This window comes from Neovison vison, chromosome 7, assembly GCF_020171115.1.
Source record: "Neovison vison isolate M4711 chromosome 7, ASM_NN_V1, whole genome shotgun sequence".
NCBI classification, from domain to species: Eukaryota; Metazoa; Chordata; class Mammalia; order Carnivora; family Mustelidae; genus Neogale; species Neogale vison.
Genome location: NC_058097.1, coordinates 54,956,066 through 54,983,458, shown reverse-complemented (window position 1 = coordinate 54,983,458; position 27,393 = coordinate 54,956,066). Strand labels below are relative to the sequence as shown.

General features: G+C 37.6%; 1 protein-coding gene across 4 annotated transcripts; it reads right to left on the bottom strand.

Moving 5' to 3' along the window:
• Positions 1-152: 152 nt before the first annotated feature.
• On the bottom strand, positions 153-24,916 carry ZNF404 (zinc finger protein 404). Of its 4 annotated transcripts, XM_044257198.1 has the most exons (6): positions 24,893-24,909; positions 24,297-24,537; positions 23,968-24,049; positions 12,848-12,923; positions 9,694-9,820; positions 153-2,313 (listed from the first exon to the last, which is right to left on the bottom strand). In XM_044257198.1, the coding sequence occupies exons 4-6, from the start codon at positions 12,854-12,856 to the stop codon at positions 791-793; spliced, it is 1,659 nt and encodes a 552-aa protein (XP_044113133.1). In that variant the 5' UTR covers positions 12,857-12,923; positions 23,968-24,049; positions 24,297-24,537; positions 24,893-24,909; the 3' UTR covers positions 153-790. The 4 variants fall into 4 exon arrangements, with proteins under 4 accessions (XP_044113133.1, XP_044113132.1, XP_044113131.1 ...); XM_044257197.1 differs by lacking the exon at positions 24,297-24,537 and having other exon boundaries at positions 24,893-24,916; XM_044257196.1 differs by having other exon boundaries at positions 24,297-24,894.
• Between the last annotated feature and the right edge of the window lie 2,477 nt (positions 24,917-27,393).

Genomic DNA, 27,393 nt, shown 5'->3' with positions numbered 1-27,393 from the left:
CCTTAATTCTAAGAGTCGTATGTTGACTTTTTAGAGGTGAAGTGATATCTAAAACAGTCACTGAAAAATACAGCAAAATGATATATAGAAAATATATTCAACATGTAATAAGAATTTTATATATATATATATATATATATATATATATATGCATCTGTATATATACATATTCATATTTACGAGAGAGAAATACCAGATATGCTGAATCTAGGTGGAGGGCAAACAAACTTCATTGTAACTAACACTGTTGTACTTTTTATGTAAATTTGAAAACTTTCAAAAACTCACTCAAAAAACTCAACCTAGTCTTTAGCTACCAGATTGTTAGTTTTTAATTTATTTCAATTGTAGGGCATGTGGAATGTATATTATCTGTATTGCAGAATTTACTGTAAGAAAGTTTCTTCAAACTACTCCAATTTTTCAACAGATGAACTCTCAATATTCTAAAGGCACAGGGTTTCTTATTATTATTCATCCTCAGGGCCTTGATCTTTGAAAAAAAATGGGATTTTTGTCCAGAATTAATTATCTGAAGAAAATATGGATGAGCCCTGATACATTTAAAAAATATGCTTATAAGGTCTTTCTTCCACATGAATTTATGTATAGTAATAATAGTGATTATCATTTAAAAAGCCACAATACTTAGTAAGCAAATACCATGTGCCAGATGACCCCTAAGCATTTAAATTTTATGTTAAGTAATTTAATCTTTACCATAACATCACTAGGTGATATAATAGTGGTAACGGTAAAGGTGCCAAAGTTAAATGCTTTCTGACTCTCATTACATCAGGAGTTTCTCACCACTATGAAATCTTTGATGTTGAGTAAGTTGATAGTAACGAGTAAAGGTCTTTCCACATTCCTTACATTTGTGTGGTTTCACACCAGTATGAATTCTCTGATGTTGAGTAAGTCGATCACTGCGATTAAAGGCCTTACCACATTCTTTACATTCATAGGGTTTTTCACCAATATGAATTCTCTTATGTTGAGAAAGACCTGAGATAGAACGAAAAGCCTTCTTACATTCCTTACATATATAAGGTTTCAAACCTGTATGAATTGTCTGATGATAAATCAGTTGAGAATTAAGTCTAAAGGTTTTTCCACATTCCTTACATTCAAAGGGTTTCTCCCCTGCATGAATTGACTGATGTGTTTTAAGGTCTCCAATACGACTGAAGGCTTTCCCACATTGTTTACATTCATATGGTTTTAAATCAGTATGAATGATCTGATGTTGAATAAGGTATGAATGAAGCTTAAATGTCTTCCCACATTCTTTGCATTCATGTGGCTTCTCACCAGTATGAATTCTTTGATGTTGTGTAAGTTGAGAGCCTCTACAGAAGGCCTTCCCGCAGTCCTTACAGTCATAGAGTTTCTCACTGCTATGAATTCTCTTATGTTTAAGAAGGCTTGAGCCCCTACTAAAGGCCTTCCCACATTCCTTACATTCATGAGGCTTCTCACCAGTATGACTTCTCTGATGTTCAATAAGTAGATAGCTGCGAACAAAGGCCTTTCCACATTGTTTACATTTATATGGTTTCTCACCAGAATGGATTTTCTTATGTTGATAAAGACTTGAACGATGACCAAAGGCCTTCCCACATTCCTTGCATATATAGGGTTTCACACCATGATGAATTTTCTGATGTAGGCACATATGTCGGTACAATCTAAAAGTTTCTCCACATTCCTTACATTCGTAGGGTTTCACACCAGTATGTATTTTTTGATGTTCAGTAAGGTGAGAATAACGTCTAAAAGACTTCCCACATTGCTTACATTCATAGGGTTTTACACTAGTATGAATGATCTGATGTTGAATAAGCTGTGAATAAAACCTAAAGGCTTTCTCACATCCATTACATTCATAAGGTTTCAAATCAGTGTGAATTTTTTTATGTCTAACAAAATGCTGGAGAACTATAAAGGCTTTTCCACATTCCTTACATTCATAGGGTCTCACACCATTATGGTCTCTGAAATGTTCAGTAAGGTGTGAATATTTTCTAAAGTCCCTCCTACATTCCTTACATTCATAGGATTTCTCTTTAGTGTGAATTCTCTGGTGTAGAGGAAGAGATATATGTTTTATAAATGTCATTTGACTAAAACCTTCCATGTTAGGCCCCTGTTCTCTCCCAAATTCAATTCTGCACTGTGGGTCATTTCTCAAAGTAAACCTCATAAGGTTGAAGGTTTTACTTCTTTTCATTGTCTCCCGATGATATGAATTTACTTGATAACTGCTTTTTTCTGAAGATAACTTGTTGGTCTCAGTTGTAAAATCAAAGTCTGAAAGAAAACAAAATAGACAAATGCTATTTTACTGTACTGGGGATGAGGAGGAGCATCCTAGAGTAAAAATAGTGACAAATTGAGAAGTATATTCACTAGAAGTAAAAGGGTCATAAAATCCTAAAATACTGTCAGGAATTTTTTTTATTCTTTAATTTTTAAAAAAGATTTTATTTATTTATTTGGCACAGAGATCACAAGTAGGCAGAGAGGCAGGCACAGAGAGAGAGAGGAGGAAGCAAGCTCCCTGCAGAGCAGAGAGCCTGATGTGGGGCTCAATCCCAGGACCCCTGGGATCATAACCTGAGGCAAAGGGAGAGGCTTTAACCCACTGAGCCACCCAGGTGCCCCTCCTGTCATGAAATTTTTTTTAAAGATTTTATTTATTTATTTGACAGAGATCACAAGTAGGCAGAGAGGCAGGGAGAAAGAGATGGAGAAGTAGGCTCCCTGCTGAGCAGAGAGCCCGATGCAGGACTCGATCCCAGGACCCTGGGATCATGACCTGAGCCGAACGAAGGGAGAGACTTTAACCCACTGAGCCACCCAGGCACCCCATCATGAAATTTTTAAAAGGCAAGAAGGACTCAGAAAATTATGAAAGTTCATATTGAGAACTATGAAGTTTGCGAACAGGCAAAGAGAAAAAGTCAGTAGTACTCATATTTAATGTGGACTAAAACTGTAGAGGGAGTTTCTTATATACACTACCTTCTAGATATCTGCTGAGACTGAGTGAATCAGAATCTAGAGGAGTAGGTTCTGGTCATCTATATTTCTAATATTATCTATCAGATGGCTCTATGTAATTTTTTCAATGGTTTGTCTTTATGTTAGAATAGAACCCTAAACATGTAATCATGAACAAAAAGGATCTATCTTTTTACACAAACTCATCTTGATCGCTTGGCATCTTTTGTTCCCTATATACTATTCCAATGAATCTCTTTAGCTACTAATACATACCATAACCTTTCCCATTTCCTGGGGCTTCTCACAGGTGCTCCACCTTTCAGAAAGCCTTTTACCTAGTGCCTTTAAATTACTATCTTTGGGTGCTGCAGATTAGAAATCACTTCTTCAGAAAGGCTGCCTCTGCTAACTCTAAGTAAATTCATATCCTTTATTCTATATTCCAACAGTTAATTTTTGCCTTCAAAATGCGTTTCTCGGGACACCTGGGTGGCTCAGTTGGTTAAGCGGCTGCCTTCGGCTCAGGTCATGATCCCAGCGTCCTGGGATCGAGTCCCACATCAGGCTCCTTGCTTGGCGGGGAGCCTGCTTCTCCCTCTGCCTCTGCCTCTGCCTGCCTGTGCTTGCTCTTGCTTCTCTCTCTATGACAAATAAAATCTTTAATAAAAAAATGCGTTTCTCTATTACATATTTATTTTCTCATTTATTTTACTATGTATTTTCTTCTTCTACTACTGCAAAACAAGTCTTTACCACAAGGTAAATATTAATTATAAGATAAAATGCTGAATTTTAAAAATTAACTTGGATGAAAGTAAAGGTAAATAAAAACAAAAATTAAGGCTACTGGGGAAGGCAGCTGAGTAAAATATCCATTTAGTTTCTGAAAATTATGTGACAGTTATCAATAATCTCTCCCTAACTAATCTCTCATACCATATTATGGTAAAAAATGTTTTCTTCTATCATTTACCTTAAAGTTGAGAAATATGGACTTCCAAACCAGCTCAATCAAAAATATAAATGGAGGGACGCCTGGGTGGCTCAGTTGGTTAAGCAGCTGCCTTCAGCTCAGGTCATGATCCCAGCGTCCTGGGATTGAGTCCCACATCGGTCTCCTCGCTTGGCAGGGAGCCTGCTTCTCCTTCTGTCTCTGCCTGCCACTCTGTCTGCCTGTGCTCGCTCTCGCTCCCTCTCTCTCTCTGACAAATAAATAAAATCTTTAAAAATATATATAAATGGGGCGCCTGGGTGGCTCAGTGGGTTAAGCTGCTGCCTTCGGCTCAGATCATGATCTCAGGGTCCTGAGATCGAGTCCCGCATCGGGCTCTTTGCTTAGTAGGGAGCCTGCTTCCCTCTACCTCTCTCTCTGCCTGCCTCTCTGTCTACTTGTGATCTCTCTCTGTCAAATAAATAAATAAATAAAATCTTTAAATATATATATATATAAATGGAAATAGGTAACACTTGATCATTCTCCAATTGCTTATTACCTTATATTGATATGCATGTCTCTACCACCATTGTTCCATCTTCCCTGTGCTTAGTCATGATTGTTTTTCTGCTTTATCTCAATCAAGATAATCAGATGGTATATTACCTTCATCAGCAGAGTTTTAATATTATTCATCCATCCTACTGATGCTCACTGTTTTGTTTCTCTAATGACTTTCCCAAATTCTCCCTTCCATTCCTTTATAGCCAAGGCCAATTATTCTTGAATTTCACAGAAACTTATTTCAGGAATTGCAATAGTTAACATAATTTTAGAAGGCTTATGAAAAGCTATTAAATTAAACTGGAGGATGTTGGGAAAAAATAAAGTAAGTGCTATGGGAACAGCCTTTGGGGAAACCCAAGTACCTGGGATGCTGCCACAAAAGAAATGTTGAATAGAGGATAAAATTTGGCTATCTGGATAGTGAAGCAGTCTGAAGAACTCTAATGTGCTAACTGGGTCAAGTATGAGTTGAAGGCAAGTGGGATTCTTCTATGAATGAAGTACAATATGTTCAAAAAGTTGAAGTAAAGCAAACAATATTCTCTGAAATAATGAAAAATGGGAAGCAATACCCAAAAGCCAAACACTTTCTATTGATAAATAAAACTCAAAAACTACTATTAGTGAATGATAAATACAAACTGAAACCACAGAACTTCTTTAAAACAATGATAATAAAAAAATAATACATCAGAATCTATGGCCTTTAACTGTACTACTGAAAACTCATAGACTAAAAGGCTTATATCTAATGAAAAATTAAAGAATAAAAATGAATGAATATTAAATCCAAAATTAAGAAAAGAAAAAACTTAGAAAATGAATGATAAAGTCTGCTGAAGGAAAACAGAAAACGGAAAGTAATATAATAAAAACAAATTTTAAATAAAATTGTACAATTAACATGTGCCAACAAACTGGTAGACTACCTACTCAAGGAACAAAAGATAGGAGGAAAGTCTAAACACAATGACAGTAGGGAAACAGTTATCAATAAGGAAACAGAGAATGTTTAAGAAACCCATTCAAGACAGCTATGCAAATAAATTTGAGATGTACATGAAATGATGAATTTTTTGAAGATATAGTTTCTAAAAACCAAACCCTGTTAAATTTACAAACTTGTTTCTAATAAATAAAATATTAAAAGAAAAAAAATAACTTCTCAATGAAGAAAACCAGCAGATACCACTTTACACAAGTTTTTAAGGTTAGCACCCCCTTGATGAATCACGTTGATATCATGTGCCCCTGATATACAATGAGAAGGGTACTTCTCTGGTATTCTTCCCCCAAATCCATGATCTGAGTTTAATAATAAGAAAATGCCAAACACACCAAAATTTGGAGGCACTCTACTAAATACCTGACCAAACAGTATCTTCAAAAGTATCAAGGTCAAAAAAGAGAAGGAAAAACAGAGACTGTCACATTTGGAGGAAACAAAGGACACAGGATGACTAAAAGTAATGTGGTATCCTGGATTGGATCCTGAAACAGAAAAAAAGACATTAGTGCAAACACTGGTGAAATCTAAATAAAATATTCAGTTTATAGTATTGTAAAATGTTAATTTGATAGTTTTCACAAATGTACCACAGTTATGTAAGATGTTATCATTATGGGAATGATATACTGGAACTCTTTGTACCACCTTTGTAACTCTTTTGTGAATCTAAAATTATTTCAAAGTAAAAGTAAGACAATAACAGAAACAGATTCCAGAAGAGATGGGAAATCTAAATATACCAATTTCCACAGAATAATTTTAAAAATTGTATATTTATCCCACAAAAAGTGGTTTACAATTAGCTTTCCAGTTGTCCAGGTCTCTCCAAACTATTTCCCACTGATGTTAATGAGGGTGCTTTGGAGAAATAGCTAATTCCTAGTCCAGGGCAGGGAAGATACAAAGTGATTCTAAGACCTCTTGTACTAAAGTGCAAAGAAGCTTTCAAAGACAGAGTTAATAATTTGTGCTTTTGGTCATGCAACATTAAGAGGGATCAAATTTGCCCTCCTACCTTAAATAACTAGAAAATTTTAAAAATGTATGAAACATCTTTCAAATATTGGAAAATAGTGCAGGATAGAAATTTCCCAAGGGAAGGGAAACAAATGAAGTGTGTCCTGCAAGTACCACAGTTGACTGTTTAAAGAGAATTTCCAGAGCAAAGCACATGGAGGGGAAACTAAAATACTGCAACTGTATCCCTGAGTTGAGAAGACAGAGTAGAGAATTAAGGGAAAGAACGAAGTGCAGAATTTGCAAGGCGGAGTACTAGAAAGGAGGGAGATGCACAGAGAGATCTCTAGAGATCTGTAGAGGAAACCCCTTGATACTTGGCTGAATGTGAATCTAGACATCTGTGTGAGGAAACTAATGAAAACGAAGAATGTACTACTTGATAGGAGTAGGCAGAACATCCCCTGGAAGTCACAAAGGGCAGGGGATAGTTCTTGTTTCCACCAACCAGAGTGGAAAGGTCCCATAAGACACGAGGCATCAAACATAGTCCCTAGAAGCATATTGCCTCAGTGGTGGGGTCAAGTTAGCACTAGACTGAAATGTATTCTGGACCCACACTAACAAAGCTTTAAGGCAACTCATGAAAGTATTGACAGATTCCAAATTAAATAGCTACATCCAAGAACAAAGCCCTAGGATATTAAAAGAATTTTAGGAATCCAGCATCCCAACCCAGTAAACTGCACAATGTCTGGCATCTAATAAAAAATTATCAGGCATGCAAAATAGCTAGAAAGTATGACCTTTACTAGGAGAAAATTAATCAAAAGAAACACACCAAGGAATGATACAGATAATATAATTAGTAGATAAGGATACTGAAAGAGCTATTATAAATATATTTCATGTTTTTATTTTAAAAATATTTATTTGAAACAGGGAGTGAGAGAGAGCATGAGTGGTGGGAGAATTAATTGGAGAGGGAGAGGCCGACTTCCCCGCTGAGCAGGAAGCCTGAGGTGGGGCTCGATCCCAGGACCCTGGGATTATGACCTGCGCTGAAAGCAGATAGATGCTTAACCAACTGAGTCATGCAGGTGTGCTGTTTTGTTTTGTTTTAGTGGAGTTTTTGTAGATTAAAATTTTTTAATAATTTATTTCATTTGATTTCTCAAAGTTTTTTTTTTGGCAAAACGTTTCTCAAAATATATTTTCAAGGCTTCATGGTTTTTGTAATGTGGTGAATTTTTTCCTTACATAAATTTGTTTTAAAGATTTTATTTATTTATTTGACAGACAGAGATCACAAGTAGGCAGAGAGGCAGGCAGAGAGAGAGAGAGGAAAGCAGGCTCTCCGCTCAGCAGAGAGCCCAATGCGGGACTCGATTCCAGGACCCTGGGACCACGACCCGAGCGGAAGGCAGCGGCTTAACCCACTGAGCCACCCAGGCGCCCCTCCTTACATAAATTTTTTTTTCTTGATTCATGTTGACAGAATTGCATCACTTGTATTCTTTCTTTGAGATAATGAAATTTATAGCTGTGACTTTCTCTTTTGTATGTTTGGCTTTTTATTTCATTAATTTCTGTTCTTGCCTTTATTATTTACTTTCTTTAAATCTGTTGTGTTCTTCTTTTCCTGTTATATCAAATAGATGATCCGCTTATTAATTTTCAACATTTCCTCTGGAATCAAAAGACCCATTGGGAGAGGAAGCTTGGAATCAAAAGAGATAAATAATAAGAGCCATGACAAAGTGGTGAATTGGCCCTGATGATCTACCACTTTTCCCCTACAGAAACTTACTGATTCTGAGTGCAGCTAGCAGTAAAGGCAAAATTCCATATATATATGGAATTATAAATATATATATATATATATGTATATGTATATGTATAGTAGCTGAGAATGACCAAAACTGAAAACCAGCACTGACCCAGCTCAATCCCTAATTATATTATAGTGATCAGCCTGCCTCTCTACTGATTAATAGAGGAAAATGTAAATACTCTGGTGGATGATACCATCATCTGGAAACCATTCAGTTCTTTTTTTTTTTAAAGTTATTTATTTATTTATTTGAGAGATAGAGAGAGAGAGAAGGAGAAAAAGCAGGAAGAAGAATGGGGGGGGATGGGCAAGGAGACTAAGTGGGGCTTGATCCCATAATCATGAGATCATGACCTGAGCTGAAACCAAGAGTCAGACGCCCAACTGACTGGGCCACCCAAGTGTCTTCATTCAGTTCTATTGTACACAATATCCAGCATAGAATTACAATTACTAGTAACTTGAAGAGGAATTACCATATGACGAATAACCAGAGAAAAGAAGAAATATAAAATATAAGCATACCCACAGATGAATAAACAGTAATGAAAAGAAAGTAAATAAACAATGAAGAATTGTAAAAGATAATTAGATGCTTTAAGACAAACTGAATTTCTAGAACTGAAAAAGACAACATATGATATGAAAAACCCATCTTTAAGAGCAGACTCATCATAACAGAATACAGCATAAGTGAGCTGAAATAGAAGTCAACAGAAGAGAGATAAAAGGAGATATACACATGATAGAACTGTAAGAAACACTTGAAAGATCTAACATAGGTATAAATGGGAGTCCAGAAGAGATGAAAGAATAGTCAAGTATTTTCCTAAAACTGAAGGAAGATGTTCACTTCTTGGTAGAAATCCAAAAATCACTGCAAGCCAACATTTCCACTGCTATAAGTATAAAAATAATATTAAAAAGATAATGTTCTTGATTCATTCTACACTGTAAAATTTACCAAGGTTCGTTTGTAGCAAAGAGAAAACCAGGACCCTGTGTTACCTGTTTTCATGTAGATGGACCAGCAATTAAAATAATATTTGTACATATTCTGAACATACACATAATATGAAATCTGTTTTCTTTGCTGTTGGTTATGCAGAAAAAGTCCTAGAATTTAAACCTTTATTTTAGAAAAAGAAGGAATTTCAGAATGGGGTAGAGGGAAGAAGGAAGGTAAATGAAAGAAAAGATTCAGGTGCTGAATGGAGATGTCCATTTCCATCTAACAAAGGTCCAACTAGGCCTTTGGGAATATGGAGAATATGAATATGGAGAAATTTATCTGGTTTCTCGGCAAAGAGCATAAAATACACAGTGGAGAAAGCAGCTATTCCAGATAGCAGAGTCTATATGACTTCAGGTAGATGTCCTTACCCAGTGAGACCAAGTTAGTATAATTCTCCAACATCACATCTCTGTACAAATCCCTCTGATCAGAATTTAGGCATTCCCACTCCTCCTGAGAGAAGTCTATGGCAACATCACTGAATGTCAATGGCACCTGAAAAGACAAACCATGTATTATTGTTCGTAACAGTAAAGAAAAAAATGTTCGAGATGGAATGACTAAATTGCAGCAAGGGGACAATGTAGAAAAACAAGCTGAAGTTAGAAGATCATGACACGATTAGATGAGAATAAATACATTAGCTTCTAAAATAGAGTGTCAACACAGTCTTGAAGGATCCTGTTGGAGTGCACAAAATTTATTTAAAAATAAAGGAAAACTGAAATATCTAAATGTATGAAAATGAATAAAGTAAAGAGATTTCTCCAATTAAATGAAACAGTATATATAAGAACATTACCTTCCATGTACATGAATCACATACTACTAGTAAATACAAATTCCCATGTTTTTCCTCTTCAAGGAATATATAAAAAGAATTGTTCATTTTTCTCCAAAATGAATTATAAAATCTCTTAGAGTTAAGATGGAGTAACATGGATCAGATTTAACCTCTCATGTGAAATAACAAAGAACATGGACAAATTGTAGAAAACAATGGTTTTTGAGACAGAAAATATTGGGCAGTGATCCCCTGAGAGACAAGTAACAAATGAAGTGAGCCCTATGATTGCCATGGCTTACTGCTAGGAGACAGTATTACTACACAATTCTTAGAATGGCTAAAATTTAATAGGCTGACCATTTTAAGCACTGCTGGAGATGTGGGAAAAAATGGAACTCTCACACATTGATGGTGGAAATGTAAAGCAGTAAATCACTTTGAAAAATAGTTTATTGATTTCTTATTCCCCAGCCACTCCACTCCTAGTGTTTACCTAAGAGAAATGAAGGCACATGTCCACACAAAGATTTGTGCATGAAACAGTTTTACTTGTAATATCAAAAAGTGGAAAGAACTCAAACATCCATGAACAGAGGAGTGGATATGCAAATTTTTGTATATACTGAGAATACTAAATTTAGTATTAAAATTAGAATAACAAATAGAATACTAATCAGCACTTAAATGGAATGCACTACTAATATATGCAGCAATATGTATGAATCTCAAAATAAATATGCTGAATGAAATAAGATTAAAAAAACACATGAAGTGTGATTCCATTTATATAAAATTCTAGAACATGCAAATCAACCTATAGTGGCAGAAAGCAGAAGAGCAGTTGCCTAGGCATGAAGGACAAGTTTGGGGGCAGGTAAGAAGGGGCAATTACAAAGGGGCATAAGAAAAATTTTGGAATGATGGAGATGTTCATTATCTTGGCTATGGTAATAGTTTCACAGATATATCTAAGTCAAAATTTATTAAATTCTACACTTTAAATATAAGCAATTTATCGTCGATTATATTTCAACAAATCTGCTTTAAAAAGACAAGATACAGCAGCAGCAGCAAAGGCCACGGTCACCAAACTGTGGAAAGAACCAAGATGCCCTTCAACGGACAAATGGATAAGGAAGATGTGGTCCATATACACTATGGAGTATTGTGCCTCCATCAGAAAGGATGAATACCCAACTTTTGTAGCAACATGGACGGGACTGAAAGAGATTATGCTGAGTGAAATAAGTCAAGCAGAGAGAGTCAATTACCATATGGTTTCACTTATTTGTGGAGCATAACAAATAACATGGAGAACATGGGGAGATAGAGAGGAGAAGGGAGTTGGGGGAAATCGGAAGGGGAGGTGAACCATGAGAGACTATGGACTCTGAAAAACAACATGAGGGTCTTGAAGGGGTGGGGGGTGGGAGGTTGGGGGAACAAAGTGGTGGGCATTAGGGAGGGCACGTATTGCATGGAGCACTGGGTGTGGTGCAAAAACAATGAATATTGTTACACAGAAAAGAAATAAAAAAATACGGTGTACATCAAAATAACCATGTGTATTGAAAGAATTGAGCTACAAAAAAAAGACAAGATACATACACTTAATTATATGTCAATTACACTTCAAAAAGTTGATAAAGTTTCTATCTTAGGAAATGGAGTTTGTGTAAAATTAAGAAATTTTATCAAGATAATATAGGTCAGATAATGCCTCATAAGCACTTCCTTTATTCTCGCAAGTTAATGTTCTCATTTATTCCTTCTTACAGACATTAGATTTAATCTTCCTTAAAGTATTAAGATAATTAATATTAAAATAATATTAAATTTTTAAGTATTATACTATTATGATATTTAGGTTGGACACAAATACTAACCTCTTCCTCACTGTTCATTATCATCTACCACTTGTAGTTCTAGATTATCTTCCTTTCTGCAATCCCTTACTGAACTCCTGTTCCTAGTTAGAACACACTAATGTAGGATGATCAGAACAACACTGATTTACTCAAGGCCAGCAATTTCTCTTTCAATACAAAATTCTCAGTGATTTCCGTAGCCGGGGCCCTGATGTCTATCTGTCTGTCTGTCTGTGTCAGCGGCACCAATACCATTTCTACCCAAACCTAAAAGCTTTTCAAAGCTGAGTTCTCATCTCACACCCGAGTCTGAGACCATTCATAACCCAATTATCCCTTATCTTCCTGGAAAACTGAGGAGAAAGTTTTCTCTCCTGTGGTCAAATAGGGCCTTATTTTATTTTATTTTTCCTGGGGGAAGCAGAAGTAGAGGGAGAGAAAGAGAGAATCCATGCTGGGCATGGAGCTCAACAGGGGGCTTGATGTCATGATCTTGAGATCATGACCTGAGCTGAAATCAAGAGTTGGATGCTTAACCAACTGAGCCACACAGGTGCCCCAGGACCATTATTTCTATATCATAAAACCACAAACCTGACAAGGGAAGCTCAAATATTTCCTTCAAGGTACTTCACTCTTGCACTGCTCCAACAGTGCTCTTGAGAAAAGACTGAACATATAGAAAATGAATAATTGAAAATCAGAAAAAAGGGAGCAGAGGAGGACACCATCCTCTCTAAGGGGAGAAACCATGAAATAGAGTCAGAGATACAGCCTTCCTAGGTAGGAGGTATGGGGATAAAGAATGAAAGTTTTACCTGAGTTAAACATCATAGTATTTCAGGAGGGAGACAGGCATCCACTTACCTGCACCATGGTTTTCAAACTGCTGATCTTCCTCAGGTTTCCTCTATTAGAGAATCTAATTGCAGAGAAGCTAGAGCTGGGAGAAGAAAAAGAGGCCTTGAGATCTGTTTTATCTTAGAACTCCAAAAATTATTTAAGGTAATATAGCCTTTCTTTTTTCCTCTTTTTTTAAATATTTTATTTATTTACTTGAGAGAGAGATCACAAGTACACAGAGAGGCAGGGAGAGAGAGAGGGGGAAACAGGCTCCCTGCTGAGAAGAGAGCCCAACTCAGGGCTCGATCCCAGGACCCTGAGATCATGACCTGATCCAAAGACAGAGGCTTAACTCACTGAGCCGCCCAGGTGCCCCTCTTCTTTCCTCTTTTCTCCTCCTGCTTTCCATTGTCCTTGCCCACTCTCCACCCTCCCAAACACATGAACACATGTCAGGGGATATGAGAAGTTCAGACAAAGTCAAGCCCTTCCTTGTACCTACAGATACAAAGCACACAAGAGTGGATAAAGAACAGAGACATTCTTGCACCAAAGCTAGATCCAGACACCCACACTGCCTAATTTCTCATACTTATCAGGCCAACTGAACCCAGCCTAGGTTGTTCAGTGATACCAAGTAGCTTCTCATCCAGGCCTATCTTCTACAGTAAAGAGCAGCCACACAACACAAACTTCAACAACCTTCATGTATTTGGGATGGACCTGGACATGAAATCTTTTGCACCAGGTAAAAGAAAGCAGTAGAGATGAACGTGGAAATCTTGACCACTGTAAAAATGCCTTCCCATCTGAAGCCTTTCCCTTAAGCCAGAACTATGACTCTCGAGATCCTCTGCGATAACCAACCTGGATTTCCCTATCAGGATCTACTTTGCTGGCATGAGTCATTGCCTGTGCCTCCAGCAACCAACCCACCAGTACCCACTAGAGAGAAGTGAACTCATGCTTAACACATAGATTTTTGCAACCTTCTATGTGATGGGTAGTCTATACATATTGACATTTAATTCCATAATGTAGTTATTATCTCAATTCAACAGATGAAAAAATGAAAGTTCAAAGAATTAAAGAAATTTCCTTGTATCACAAACAATAAGTAGAAGTGATGTGTTTTGAATCACATTCCTATAGTTATATAAGGCCAACTTATTTTTCCAACTATTGCCTTTTAAACCTAGATTTTTTGTTCTCTTGTGTGAAACCTTAGAACAGATAATTAAGATATTACCTAACAAAAGATTTACTGAAGAGATGTTTTTAAGCAACAAGGTACTATCACTTATAGGTATTCAATTTTCAGACTTTAAAGGTTGATCATGCACCACACAGAGTAAGGTTATAGGGAAAGGAGCATTGTTATGGTGTCCTGTAGACTTGTGAAAACTTAGAGCAGTTGTGACATGTAAACATAATTCTTTTTTTTAAATATTTTATTTATTTATTTGACAGAGAGAGATCACAAGTAGGCAGAGAGGCAGACGGGGGTGGGGGGAAGCAGGCTCCCTGCCGAGCAGAGAGCCCGAAGCGGGGCTCGATCCCAGGACCCTGGGATCATGATCTGAGCCGAAGGCAGAGGCTTTAACCCACTGAGCCACCCAGGCACCCCTGTAAGCATAATTCTGCATAAGAATTTAACCATGAAAGGTCATATCTGAATCTACATCCAAAGGAAATAGCCAGAAAATGCACCTAGAGATATAGAAAGAAATATGATAGATACTAGTTAATTTTTTTAAAAAAAGAGAGAAATCTAAAGGTACTAAGTCTAAAGGCACTGAGATGAGTGGCTGATTAAATAAATGATAGCGCACTCATACAACGGAAAATGAAGTAGACTCTGAAGATGATTGTACAGACCATTGGTTCTCAATAGGGGAACATTCAGCAATGTCTGAAGACATATTTGGTTGTCAAAATGTGCATAGAGGTGACATTGTTTCTATTAGATAGAGAACCAGCAATGCTGCTAAACATCTCATAATGCACAGGAAAGCCCCCTACAACAATGAATCATCTGGCCAAAAATATCAACAACACGAAGTTTGAAAAACCCTGAAGTAAACTCATTAGAGAAAGATAACATTATCCAGAATTTGTATATTATCCACAAGGCCACCATACAATAACAATTACTAAACATGCAAAGAAACAGGAAAGAGGAGTTTACTGATAATCAAGAGAAAACGTATCAGTAGAAATAGACCCAGGGATGACCTACATAGTAGAACTAGTAGACAAGGACTTGAAAACATTATGATTATGATGCTAAAAAAAATAGAGGAAAACATGGGCAAAATGGGTTCCTTTTTTTTTTTAAGATTTTATTTATTTATTTGACAGATCACAGTAGGCAGACAGGCAGGCAGAGAGAGAAGGGGAAGCAGGCTCCCCACTGAGCAGAGAGCCCGATGTGGGGCTCAATCCCAGGACTCTGGGACCATGACCTGAGCTGAAGGCAGAAGCTTTAACCCACTGAGCCACCCAGGCACCCCAAAATAGGTTCAGTTGATAGAACATGCAACTAATGATCTCAGGGTTGTTAGTTAAAGCCTCATGTTGGGTACAGAGATTACTTAGAAAAAGTGGGGGGCACCTGGCCGGCTCAGTCAGAATGCAAAATGAAGCATATCAATAGATATTTAGAATCTTAAAGATTCATACGAACACTTTATAATTATAAAAATATAATACCAAAAGTTAAGAATGCATTGCGTAGGGGTGCCTGGGTGGCTCAGTGGGTTAAAGTCTCTGACTTTGGCTCAGGTCATGATCCCAGGGTCCTAGGATTGAAACCCCGCATCGGGCTCTCCTCTCAGCAGGAAGCCTGCCTCCCCCCCCCGCCTGCCTCTCTGCCTACTTGTGATCTCTCTCTGTCAAATAAATAAATAAAATATTTTAAAAAAAAGAATGCAGGGACTCCTGGGTGGCTCAGTTGGTTAAGCAGCTGCCTTCGGCTCAGGTCATGATCCCAGCGTCCTGGGATCGAGTCCCACATCAGGCTCCTTGCTCAGCAGGGAGCCTGCTTCTCCCTCTGCCCCTGCCTGCCATTCTGTCTGCCTGTGCTCGCTCTCTCCCCCTCTCTCTCTGATAAATAAACAAAATCTTTAAAAAAAAAAAAAAGAATGCACTGGGTGGTCAATGTAAAGTCAAATTAACGATAATCTTACAAAGAGAGAAAAAAAGGAAAGAACAAAAGAAATATAAGAGACAGTCAAATGATGAAAATGAACACCTAAAAAATAGGACAGAAAATTTATTTGAAGAAATAATGGGCAAAAACATCACAAATCTCATGAAATGTTTTGATACATAAAATAAAAAACTCATCAAACCTAACCAGATAAAAGAAGGAAATCCATACCTAGGCACAGCATCACCAAACTGTTGAAAAACAAAGTTTACAAATACATCATAATAGTATGTAGTTTAAAAAAAAGGATATCAGTTATAAGAAAACAACAATAAGGGGCGCCTGGGTGGCTCAGTGGGTTAAGCCGCTGCCTTCGGCTCAGGTCATGATCTCAGGGTCCTGGGATCGAGTCCCGCATCGGGCTCTCTGCTCAGCAGGGAGCCTGCTTCCCTCTCTCTCTCTCTGCCTGCCTCTCCGTCTACTTGTGATCTCTCTCTGTCAAATAAAAAAAAAAATCTTAAAAAAAAAAGAAAACAACAATAAGAAAAAGAGTTTGGGCTCCTGGGTGGCTCAGTTGGTTCAGCAACTGCCTTTGGCTTGGGTTGTGATCCCAGAGTCCTGGAGTCTAGTCCTGCATGGGGCTCCCTGCTTCACAGGGAGTCTGCTTCTCCCTCTGACCCTCTTCCCTCTCATGCTCTCTTTCACCATCTCTCAAATAAATAATATTTTTTTAAAAAGAAAAAGAGTTCATTTCTCAATAGAAATTGTAGTGGCCTGAAGAATGGAATTATATCTTCAAAGTACTGAGAGAAAAAAATGACAACTGTGAATTTTATACCTGGAGAAAATATCTTTCATAAATGAAAGTGAATGAAAGATATTTTCTAACAAAAGCTTAGAGAATTTTTTACTAACAGATCTACAATACAAGAAATATTAAAGGACACCAGTCAGGCTAAAGGCAAATAATTGCAGGTGAAAGCATGGATGTGCAAAAAGCTATGATATAGATATGATATAGAAAATATATGACTAACGTGACTAAACAAATGCTGGTTAAAGCAACAAAAACAACAATGCTTGTGTGGCTTGTAATACAGGAAGAAGAAATGACAATACCAGCATAAATGGAGTTAAACTATTAAGACGTTTTACATTATTTGATATGTAGTAAAATATCAGGGAGACGGTCTTAAAATGCATTCTATAATAGCTCAGTTAACTACTAAAAGAATTACACAAAAATGTACAACAGAAAAACCTAATAGAAGAGATAAAATGAAATAATAAAACACCTGATTAATACAAAAGGATACAGGAAAAGAGAAATAAAGAAAATAAAGAAAGGACAAACAGAATATATTGCAAGATGACAGATTTAAACCAACTGTATCAGTAATTGTAGTAAAATGTAGATGTACTAAACATTGCAGTTAAAATCTAAGATTGTCAGATTAAATTCAAAAGAAAAACAGAATCAATTATGCTGCTTATAAGAAACATACTTTAAACACAAAGACAAATATATTAGACAGTAACAATAAAAATGCTAGTGTGAGTATATTAATAACAGATACAATAGGCTTTAATGCAAGATGTATTAAAAGTAATAGAGACATGTCATACAATTCAAGAAGAATATAATGGTCATCCTACACTTCTTATGTATCTAATAACATAGATTTAAAATATAGAAAGCAAAAGTCAACAGAATTAAAGGACAGACAAAGTTATAACTGGATTTTGAGAGTTTAATACCTTCCATCTGGTAACCAATAACAGGAAGAGAAAAAAAAATCACCAGGGCCATAGAAGTTTAATAGGATTAATCAAATTGACCTAATTGAACATTATACTCCCAAACTACAGATTATACATTGTTTTCAAATGCTCACAATATATTTATCAGAATGTTCTGGGCTGTAAAACAAGCACCTATAAATTTCAGATGATTAATATAAAATGCATATATTCTGAAGCCCTCAGAATTAACTTAGAACTTAAAAACAGGTATTTCTGAAATGTTTCCAAATATAAAAAGTTCACTTCTACACAAGTATAGGTCAAAAACCAAATCATAATATGGAAACCAGAAAATATTGTGAATTGAATGATCATGAAAGTATGACACAATAAATCTTCTGCGATGCAATCAAACTGATGCTTACAAAGACATTTTTAGCTTTAAATATTTTTTTCTTTTTGTAAGTGCTGCAGATAAACGCCATTCATTGTTCAATCTCCATCATAGTTGTTAGGTGTTATACTGACATAGCAAATAAACTAGTAGTGAATTTATGATAGAAATCCTTTGTCAAATTATGTCAATACCCATCACCCAGTCACTGAACAATACAACAAAAACTTATGATGTATTATCTTTTGGCTAACTTAACATAATGAAAAAAATAAATAAAAATAAGTAAATTAGTTAAAATATGTCAATGCTAAATAAATTTGGAATTTATTTTCTCCCAGTAGATAGCATGAGTGTAGTAATCATCTTCTTATTTTCTTCTTTCTTTTAAATATTCTTTGACCTACTTCATCCAAACATAAATGTATGTATTATTAAAGTAGTAAGGTTAAAAATCAGTGATCTACCTTTGGATGCTAGAAAAAGAAAAGCAAATTTAGCCTATGGAAAGTAGCGCATACTAAAAGAAACCAGTGACATAAAAGCCCCAGATATACAAAAAGAAAAATCAATAAAGCCAAAAACTATTTCATTGAAGAGATAAAATTGATATATCTCTAGCTATACTAGTCAAGAAAATAAATGCCAATATCAAGAATATGAAAGGAGATATCACTACATATATTATAGACATTAAATTGGTAACAGAATCTCACAACTTTATGACAATAAGCTTGAAAAACATAGATGATAGTTTTAAATTCCTTGAAAACGCAATTCTACTAAACTGATATGAGAAATGGAAAATCTGAATATTGTTATATTTACAAAAGAAATGAAATCTTTATTAAGAAACTCCTCACAAAGTATCACGCCCAAAGGCTTCAGTGGCAAATTCTTCCAAACATTTAAAGAATTAAAAATACAAGTTAAACTCAGTATCTTCTAGAAAACAGAAAAAAAGTGGACCATGTCATGAGGCATACCGTGGTATCAAAACCTGACAGGGACATTAATTACAGGAAAAGAAAAATACAGTGCATCTCTCATGAACACAGATGTAAGCATATTAAACCAAATATAAGCAAGGATATTAAACCAAATATTGCAGGTGTTATAGAAAGAGAAATTTAGTCTAGAAATATAAAGGTCATTTAATTTTCAAAAAATCAATCAACATAACTCTCCAATCTTAAATTAAAAAAGAGAAAGCCATTCATTGATTTCATTAGATGCAGAAACTCTGATAATATTCAACCACAGTTCATGACAAAAATTCTCAGCAAACTAGGAAAAGAAAGAAGCTTCCTTAATTTGATAAAGGGGATCTATAGAATAAAACCACATCTATAATTATATGAGAGGTGAAATGTGGATCATTTCCTTCTGAGTTCAGGAACAAGGCAAGGTTGTCCATTCTTACCTCTTCTACTAAATTTTATACTGTAAGACCTATCTACTACCATAAAGAAAAAAAATGAAATGAAAGGTATGAAGGTTGTAAAAAAGGAAGTAAAACTAACTTTATTTGCAGATTACATGATTTTGTACATTGAAAAAAATTTCAGTTCTACAAACTATTAGAATAAATGAATTTATTAGCAAGATTGTTGAATAAAAGGTAAAAGTATCAGACAAATATCTGTATCAAAGCAAAGTTACTGGAAAATGAAATTTTAAAATCCTAACAGTTTTTTAAAAAATCTAAAAAAGTATAACACTTTGGAATAAATCTAACAAAAGAGGCACAAGACTTTTAGACTAAAAACATCAAAACACTGACTAAAGGGGCGCCTGGGTGGCTCAGTGGATTAGGCCGCTGCCTTCAGCTCAGGTCATGATCTCAGTGTTCTGGGATCGAGCCCCGCATCGGGCTCTCTGCTCAGCGGGGAGCCTGCTTCCCCCCTCTCTCTCTGACTGCCTCTCTGCCTACTTGTGATCTCTCTCTCTGTCAAATAAATAAATAAAAAATCTTTAAAAAAAAAAACACTGACTAAAGAAGAATTAAATAAATGGAAACATAGTCTATGTTCATGAATTGGAAGACTGTTTTAACTATCAATTTCTCTCTAAATTGATCTATTGATTTGATGCATCTCAAACATTATCAGTGGGGTGTTTTGGGGGTATTTTTTTTTTAGAAAATTAGAATTAACTTGTTCTATAATTATATGGAAATGCAAAGAACCTAGAAGAGTCAGGGCAATTCTGAAGAACAAAGTTGTTAAAATCACATTAGATATCAAGACATGATATAAAGCTACTGTACTTAAAAACAGTGATACTGACACATGACTGACAAATAGACCAATAGAATAGAGAGCATAGAAAGAGACTTGCAGAGACGCCTGGGTGTCTCAGTTGGTTAAGCAGCTGCCTTCAGCTCAGGTCCTGATCCCAGCATCCTGGGATAGAGTCCCACATCGGGCTCCTCGCTTGGCAGGGAGCCTGCTTCTCCCTCTGCCTCTGCCTGCCACTCTGCCTGCCTGTGCTCGCTCTCTGTCCCTCTCTCTCTCTGACAAATGAATAAAATCTTTAAAAAAAAGAAAGAGATTTGCACATATATAGCCACAGTTTTCACACACAAAAAAAATCTGACTGCAAATTTATAGCAGAAAGTATAGTCAGTCTTTTTCAACAAAAGGTATCTGAGCAATTGGGTTTCTGTGTGCAAAAACTGATCTTGACTCTGATCCCACTACATACACAGATAAAAATCCAAGATGGATCACATACCTAAATTTGAAAACTGAAACAATAAACTTGGAAGAAGAAACAGAAAAATATCTTCATGATCATGCATGTGCACAATTTTCCTTTTTTGGGTTTAATTTTTTTAAAATATTTTATTTATTTATTTGATAGAGAGAGATCACAAGTAGGCAGAGAGGCAGGCAGAGAGAGAGGGAAGAAGAAGGCTCCCTGCTGAGCAGTGAGCCTGATGCGGGGCTCGATCCCAGGATCCTGAGATCATGACCTGAGCCGAAGGCAGAGGCTTTAACCCACTGAGCCACCCAGGCGCCCCACTGGGTTTAATTTTTATTTTCACTTATTTTAGACTTAGAGAAAAGTTTCAAGAAGAGTGCAGAGAGTTCTTTTTACCCCTCGCCGTAATGTTAGCTCTTACATAGGACAAAGATCAAAACCAGGAAATTAACACTGGTACAATACTATGGATGGCAGATCTTATTCAAATATCACCAGTTTTTCACACTAATATCCTCTTCTTTTCCAGGATTCTATACATGATCCCACATTTCATTTAGCTGTTATTTCTCCTTAATCTCTTCCAAACTCCACAGTCTTCTTATGGTAATATTTTCAACTGCTGCCCTAACGAACTACCACAAATTTGGCTTAAAACAACACATATTTATCATCTCACAATTTCTGTGGACCCACAGTCTGCACACAGTTTAGCTGGCTGCTCTCCTTAGGCTGATCTCATAAACTGTAAACAAGGTGTAGGCTGGGCTGTGTTTTCATTCAGAGGTTCAGCTGGGGAAGAATGCACTTCAGAGTTCATTCAGATTGCTGGAAGAATTCATTTCTTTGCAGCAATGGTACCAGGGACCCTTTTTGGTGGCTGTCCACTGGTGGGCACCCTCAGGTCCTGGATGCCACCTGCAGTTTCTGGCAACATGGGCTTCTCCAGCATTGCCACTTACTTCATCAAGCCCACAAAGATAGTCTCTAGCTCTAGTCTGCTATAACGTGGTCTTACATGACAAAGCAGAACCACAACAGTGACATACCATTTCTTTTACTATATAAAATAGCCTTATCACGGAAGTGACATCCCCCTCATCTTTGCCATTTTCTATTGCTTAAAAGCAAGTAACAGGTTCTCCTTACACTCCAGGGTTGGGGGTTATACAGTGGCACAGACACACCAGCAGGCAGCAATCAGATGGTCACTATAAAGTCTGTCCTCCAGACCCATCTTCATGCCTTTTTATTTTGGAGGAGTACCATCATTTATTTTGTCAATTATCCTCCCACTTGGATTTTCTAATATTTTTGTAATTGGGATTTGGTTTCACATTTTTGGCAGTACCACAGTGGTGTTGTGTCCTTGCCTTTGCATCAAAACACAGGGCTCATGGCAGCAATGTCTTCCTACTGGTGTTGTTAACCGTGATGGGTTGATTCCACTTCTTTCTGCGGGGTTTCTCTACTGTAAACTTACTACCTTTCCCTTTGTAGTTAATAAGTGTCTTGATAGTGGGAAATATTATAACACTATGAAAATCCTTTTTTTTAAGATTTTATTTATTTATTTGACAGAAAGAAATCACAAGTAGATGGAGAGGCAGGCAGAGAGAGAGAGAGGGAAGCAGGCTCCCCGCTGAGCAGAGAGCCCGATGCAGGACTCGATCCCAGGACCCTGAGATCATGACCTGAGCCGAAGGCAGCGGCTTAACCCACCGAGCCACCCAGGTGCCCCTGAAAATCCTTTTTTCATCAGATTTTCACCCACTAATTTTAGCATCTATCAGTCAATTGCATCTGAAAGAACTATTACTGTAGTGTTTGCCTAAATGGTCACTTTCTGTGTTCCTTTGTCCTTCTACCTTTAATAACTGGAATTCTACCATAAGGAAGAGCGATCCCTCCTTCCCCAGGAAAAGATGTTTTAAACAGAATATGCAATACTGCAAAAGAAAAAGATTGGTAAATAGCTCCATTAAAATTAAGAACTTCTCTTCATTATATCGTTAAAAAGTAAGAAGCAATAGGCTAATGAAAGATATTCTTTGTCTCTTTCTCTCTTTACACACACAGACTCAGACACACACATACAGAGGCATACAAATATATTTATAAACACTCACAAAGGACTTGTATTCAAAATATACATAAAATTCCTACAAATCAATATGAAAATGACAAAAAAAGACTAAAAATGGATAAAAGATTTGAATAGACACTTCATAAGGGTATATCAAATGGGCAGTATCATATGAAAAGATGCTTATATAACTATTTATCAGAAAAATATAAATTAGAATCACAATGAAATACTACTACACACACATCAGAATGACTAAAATTAAAATGATTAACAATAACAAGGGATGGCCAGGTTGAGAAGTAACTATATCTTGGGGTGGAGCACAAATTAAGTCAACCATTTCCACCCCTAAGTATATATCCAGGGAAAACATGAACATACATGCCCACAAAAAAAACTTGTACAAGAGTGTTCATAGAAGGTTTATTCATAATAGACAAACACAGGGAACAACCCATCATCATGAGAATGAATAAACAAAGTGTGATATGGTCATCCAAGGAAGCTTTCACAATGTCATCATATTCTGGCAGGGCTGCTAGACACAGAGTGATGTCTCTTCCTATGTACTCCCAAAGCAGGTCACCCAGATTTCTCTAGTGACATCTCATATCTTCTATCTTACTTATTCCTATTCTGATTTCACTTCTTTCGGGGATAAAAAGTCATCTGAGGAGAGCAACTATGTCTTTTTGTCACTGTATGCAGGTGAAGTCAAGCATATTGATATATTGTAAATATCTGGTATCTGTTTTAAATTTCAAAACTAGAAATTTATCCTTAGGGAATGACTGCAAAAGGACATAAAGATCTATGCATAATGATGTTCGTTATAGAATAATTTAGTTAGTAGCCAAAAATTAGAAACACAATAGCTAACAGTAGGCAACAGGTTAAATAAATTAAGGAGAAAAGGGGCCTGAGAAGGGTGATCCATCCGCATGGCCTCACACACAATTCACAAATACGTCACTATTAGGCAGGACATTTTAGCAGAAGGAAAAGAAAGGGTCCCATATCTTCAAGTGTATTTAATGAATAACGAGGAAACACAAACTCACCTGAACTTTAACTTTTAGATGTGTAACAAAAATTCTTTTTTTCTCTCTGTATCCAATATTTTTTTTTAAGACACAGGCAGCACTGGGAAAAGAGAAGGCAATCATGAAACATCAGGATTTTCTTGGATAGCACAGCAACTTAGAAAACATCCTCCAGGACCACCCTCTCAACCAGAAGAGGAGTAGAGAGGATACTGGAATAGTGTTGTCCTTCCCAGTATGTAGAGGTCAGGGTCACTGATGTCCAGGGAGAAATCGGTCCCTAATTCACAGTAGGTTCTTGGGGCCAAAGTTCTGGAAATTCTGTGGTTATGAAACATGTAGCTGACCTTTAGGAGCTTCCAAGGGGGAACCTTCCAGGAGGGAATCCTACTCCTGGGACCTCATCAGGTCTTCCCAGAAGCCTGCCTTGGGGCCGACAGCAGCTTCAACATATCTCAAGATCAAGTCTGTGTCATCTTGCTATGCTTCTCCGTTCTTCCATTCTAAGGCTCAGCATCTGACTTCTCTCTTTTATCCGCGACAGGCCCCAAGGGGCTGTGAGGGGACGGAGTGGAGGATCCGCGGAGCCTAGAGCCAGGAGTTCCAATGACAACCCACACGGCCACACAGCCGCTCACCCATAAGCCACGAAGTTAAATAAGCACAATCAAGTATCTGACCTACAAGCGCAGACGCCGCCATGGAGACACGCTGTCCCGGTGTCACACACATACACAGAATCACACACGCTTCTCATAGGCACACAAATCTCTGCTGCTCACGCATACACAAGCCTGAGACTCGGGGCTCCACACGCCCTGTCAGTTCCCAGACTGTCCTCCCCTGGAGAGCCTCTCACCCCCTCCAAGGATCCCCGTCCGGCTCTGGTCAGAAACTGTGGATGCCTCCGCTGATTTTTTAACTACGGATAGGTCCTACTCACCACGTAGGGACCACAGCTGCTCGGACACCGGAAAAGGACCCAGGGCTGGAGGGGGAATGGGATCCCGGTGGCTTCTGGGAAATGCAGTCCTTCTGGCAGGGAGCCCGAGCTTCGGGCGCCTGTACTCCGAGTGCGCAGGCGCTGGTGCGTGTGGCGGCGCGCGGCTGCGAGGAGCGGAGCTGTGGGGGACCGTAGTCTTCGGTGTTACTGCACGGGTGAGGGCGGCGAGTGGAGTGTGAGTCCAGGGTGTAGAAAACGGAGCAAGGGCAGAGGACTCCAAAGCTTCGACCCTGCATACGGGACGTGGAGGTAGCGGGCTCCTGAGTACGGAGCTTCCGCGGGAGAGAGCTCTGTGAGGGGGCCAGAACTTCTGTCTTTCGCACCTGGGGTAGCACCAGCTCCTGGAGTGGAGCCGGGAGCACAGCCCGTGTCAGGTATGCATTTGCTTTATTTAAAAAAAAAATATATATATATATATATATTTTTTTTTTTATTTGTTTGCGAGTTAGAGCGCGAGCATGAGCGAGAGGAGAGGCGGAGAGCGAGAGAGAAGCCGACTCCCGGCTAAGCAGGAGCCCCAAGCGGGGCTGAATCCCACGAGACCTGAGCTGAAGGCAGGCGCTTAACCCACTAAGCCACCCAGGCGCCCCTGTGCATTTGTTTTAAAGAAACAATGAATGACTCGGCAGGGGCAGGTGTGTTTGGGTTTTCATTCTCTGTGACACTGAGGAACCCCTCGTGTGTCTGTATCTGTGTGTGTGTGTTTGTGTGTGGTTGTGTTTCTGGTTGTAATTTGTTTCAGAGTTTGTTCTGTGGGTGTGATAGTGGCTTGTATTTCAGATTTTGAGGTTATAGGAAATTTATTAAGCCCTGTTCCTCCTAACACCTATATCCCCACCCCGAAATTCTTCATGCCCAGTAAGTTCTTTCCATTTAGGTTGAGTCTGGGTGACTTTTGTCCAAGACAGATCCTAGGAGGGCTGGCTCGATCATAAGATACAGTGGCAAAATGCCCACTTTTTGGAAGCACACAAAAAGGCTTGTGCTTATTTATTTATTTAAGTCTTTAAGGTCAAAATTAAAAAATGAACTTGTAGGTCAAAGCAAATGTTTGTCAAAGAAACATAACATTAATTTATTATTATTACTATACCTAAACAATCATAAAATATAATTTTTATTCTCTCTCTCTCTTTTTTTTTATGGAAGAGAGGGCTCATGAAAGTATAATGCAGCCTAGCATCTTAGCCAAACCAAACCAGATTTCTGTCCCTCCCAATACCTCTTCCGGCTCCCCACTGGGACCTGAGAATACAGCACCAGATTCTCCGGCTTTAGGTGCAACTGCCTGTGAACTCTGAGCTTCTCTTATGAGGACCCCTCCATGGCCCCAGTATGGAGTGCAACTTTTCCTTCCACAGTTGTGTGAGTACCTTGAAAGTGAAGTTTGAACATGTGTTTCAGTCTCTTCTAAATTTTTTTTCTTTCCCAGACTCTTTGGGAATAGACAATAAAAAGTTTGGGTGCTTCTGTGACTGTGTATAGAATTATATAATTCTATATATATGCATTTTTGGAGGCTTATGGGATTGTATGTTTTATCTGTATGACTTAAAATTTATGTGATATTTTTGAAAGATATGCTTTTCTTTTTTTAAGATTTTATTAATTTATTTGACAGAGAAAGAGATCACAAGTAGGCAGAGAGGCAGGCAGAGAGAGAGAGAGATGGGGAAGTAGGCTCCCTGCTGAGCAGAGAGCCTGATGCGGGGCTCCATCCCAGGACCCCGAGATCGTGACCTGAGCCGAAGGCAGAGGCTTAACCCACTGAGCCACCCAGGTGCCCCAGGATATGCTTTTCTTATGTGTGCTTTCTGTAGATAATGTGAATGTGAATCCCTGTGTGAACAGACATGTGTGAGAAGCTGCATGACTGAGCTGCACATGTGTGATTTTGATTATATGAGTATAAAACCCTGAGTTATTAAGACTCTGTGTTTGTGAGTGACCGTAAACCTTCTTACTCTTTTCAACAATGAAATAAAGAGAGGAATGTTACACTTTTTCGAGCAATAACTTCAAAATTTGGGTAAAAGAGGATTTGTAACTTACCTGTCCAATCATTTGGATATTTTATGTTCAGATATATATTTTCAAGGGAAAGAATACAAATCAGCCTATCTTTCACAAACGTAGGAATTCATAGTCTCATGCTCTGTATGCAGAGGGTTGCAGTTTTTGTGTCTCTCTTCTGTCCCAGAGGTAAGCTTCCATTCTCCTGGCTGTGAAGGAATTTTTATAGGTAAATTTGAAAAGCCCTGGACTAAAGACATAATTTACACATAGAGAGGCAGTTTGGCTTAGAGCAGATAACTAAGAGTAAGACTAGGAAGTCATGCCCTGAATTCTGTGTCAAGCATCATTGTTATTTCTATTTTTTGAAGAGAAAACTGATTCAGAGAAGACGACCTGTGTAAGACCATTCAATTTGTTAACAGAGA

Excerpts from the sequence above, each read along its gene's own strand:
- ZNF404 (XM_044257197.1), bottom strand. Across the intron at positions 2,314-9,693 it reads TACTAACTTGGTCTCACTGG|ACTTTGATTTTACAACTGAG; the intron begins GTAAGGACATCT and ends GTTTTCTTTCAG.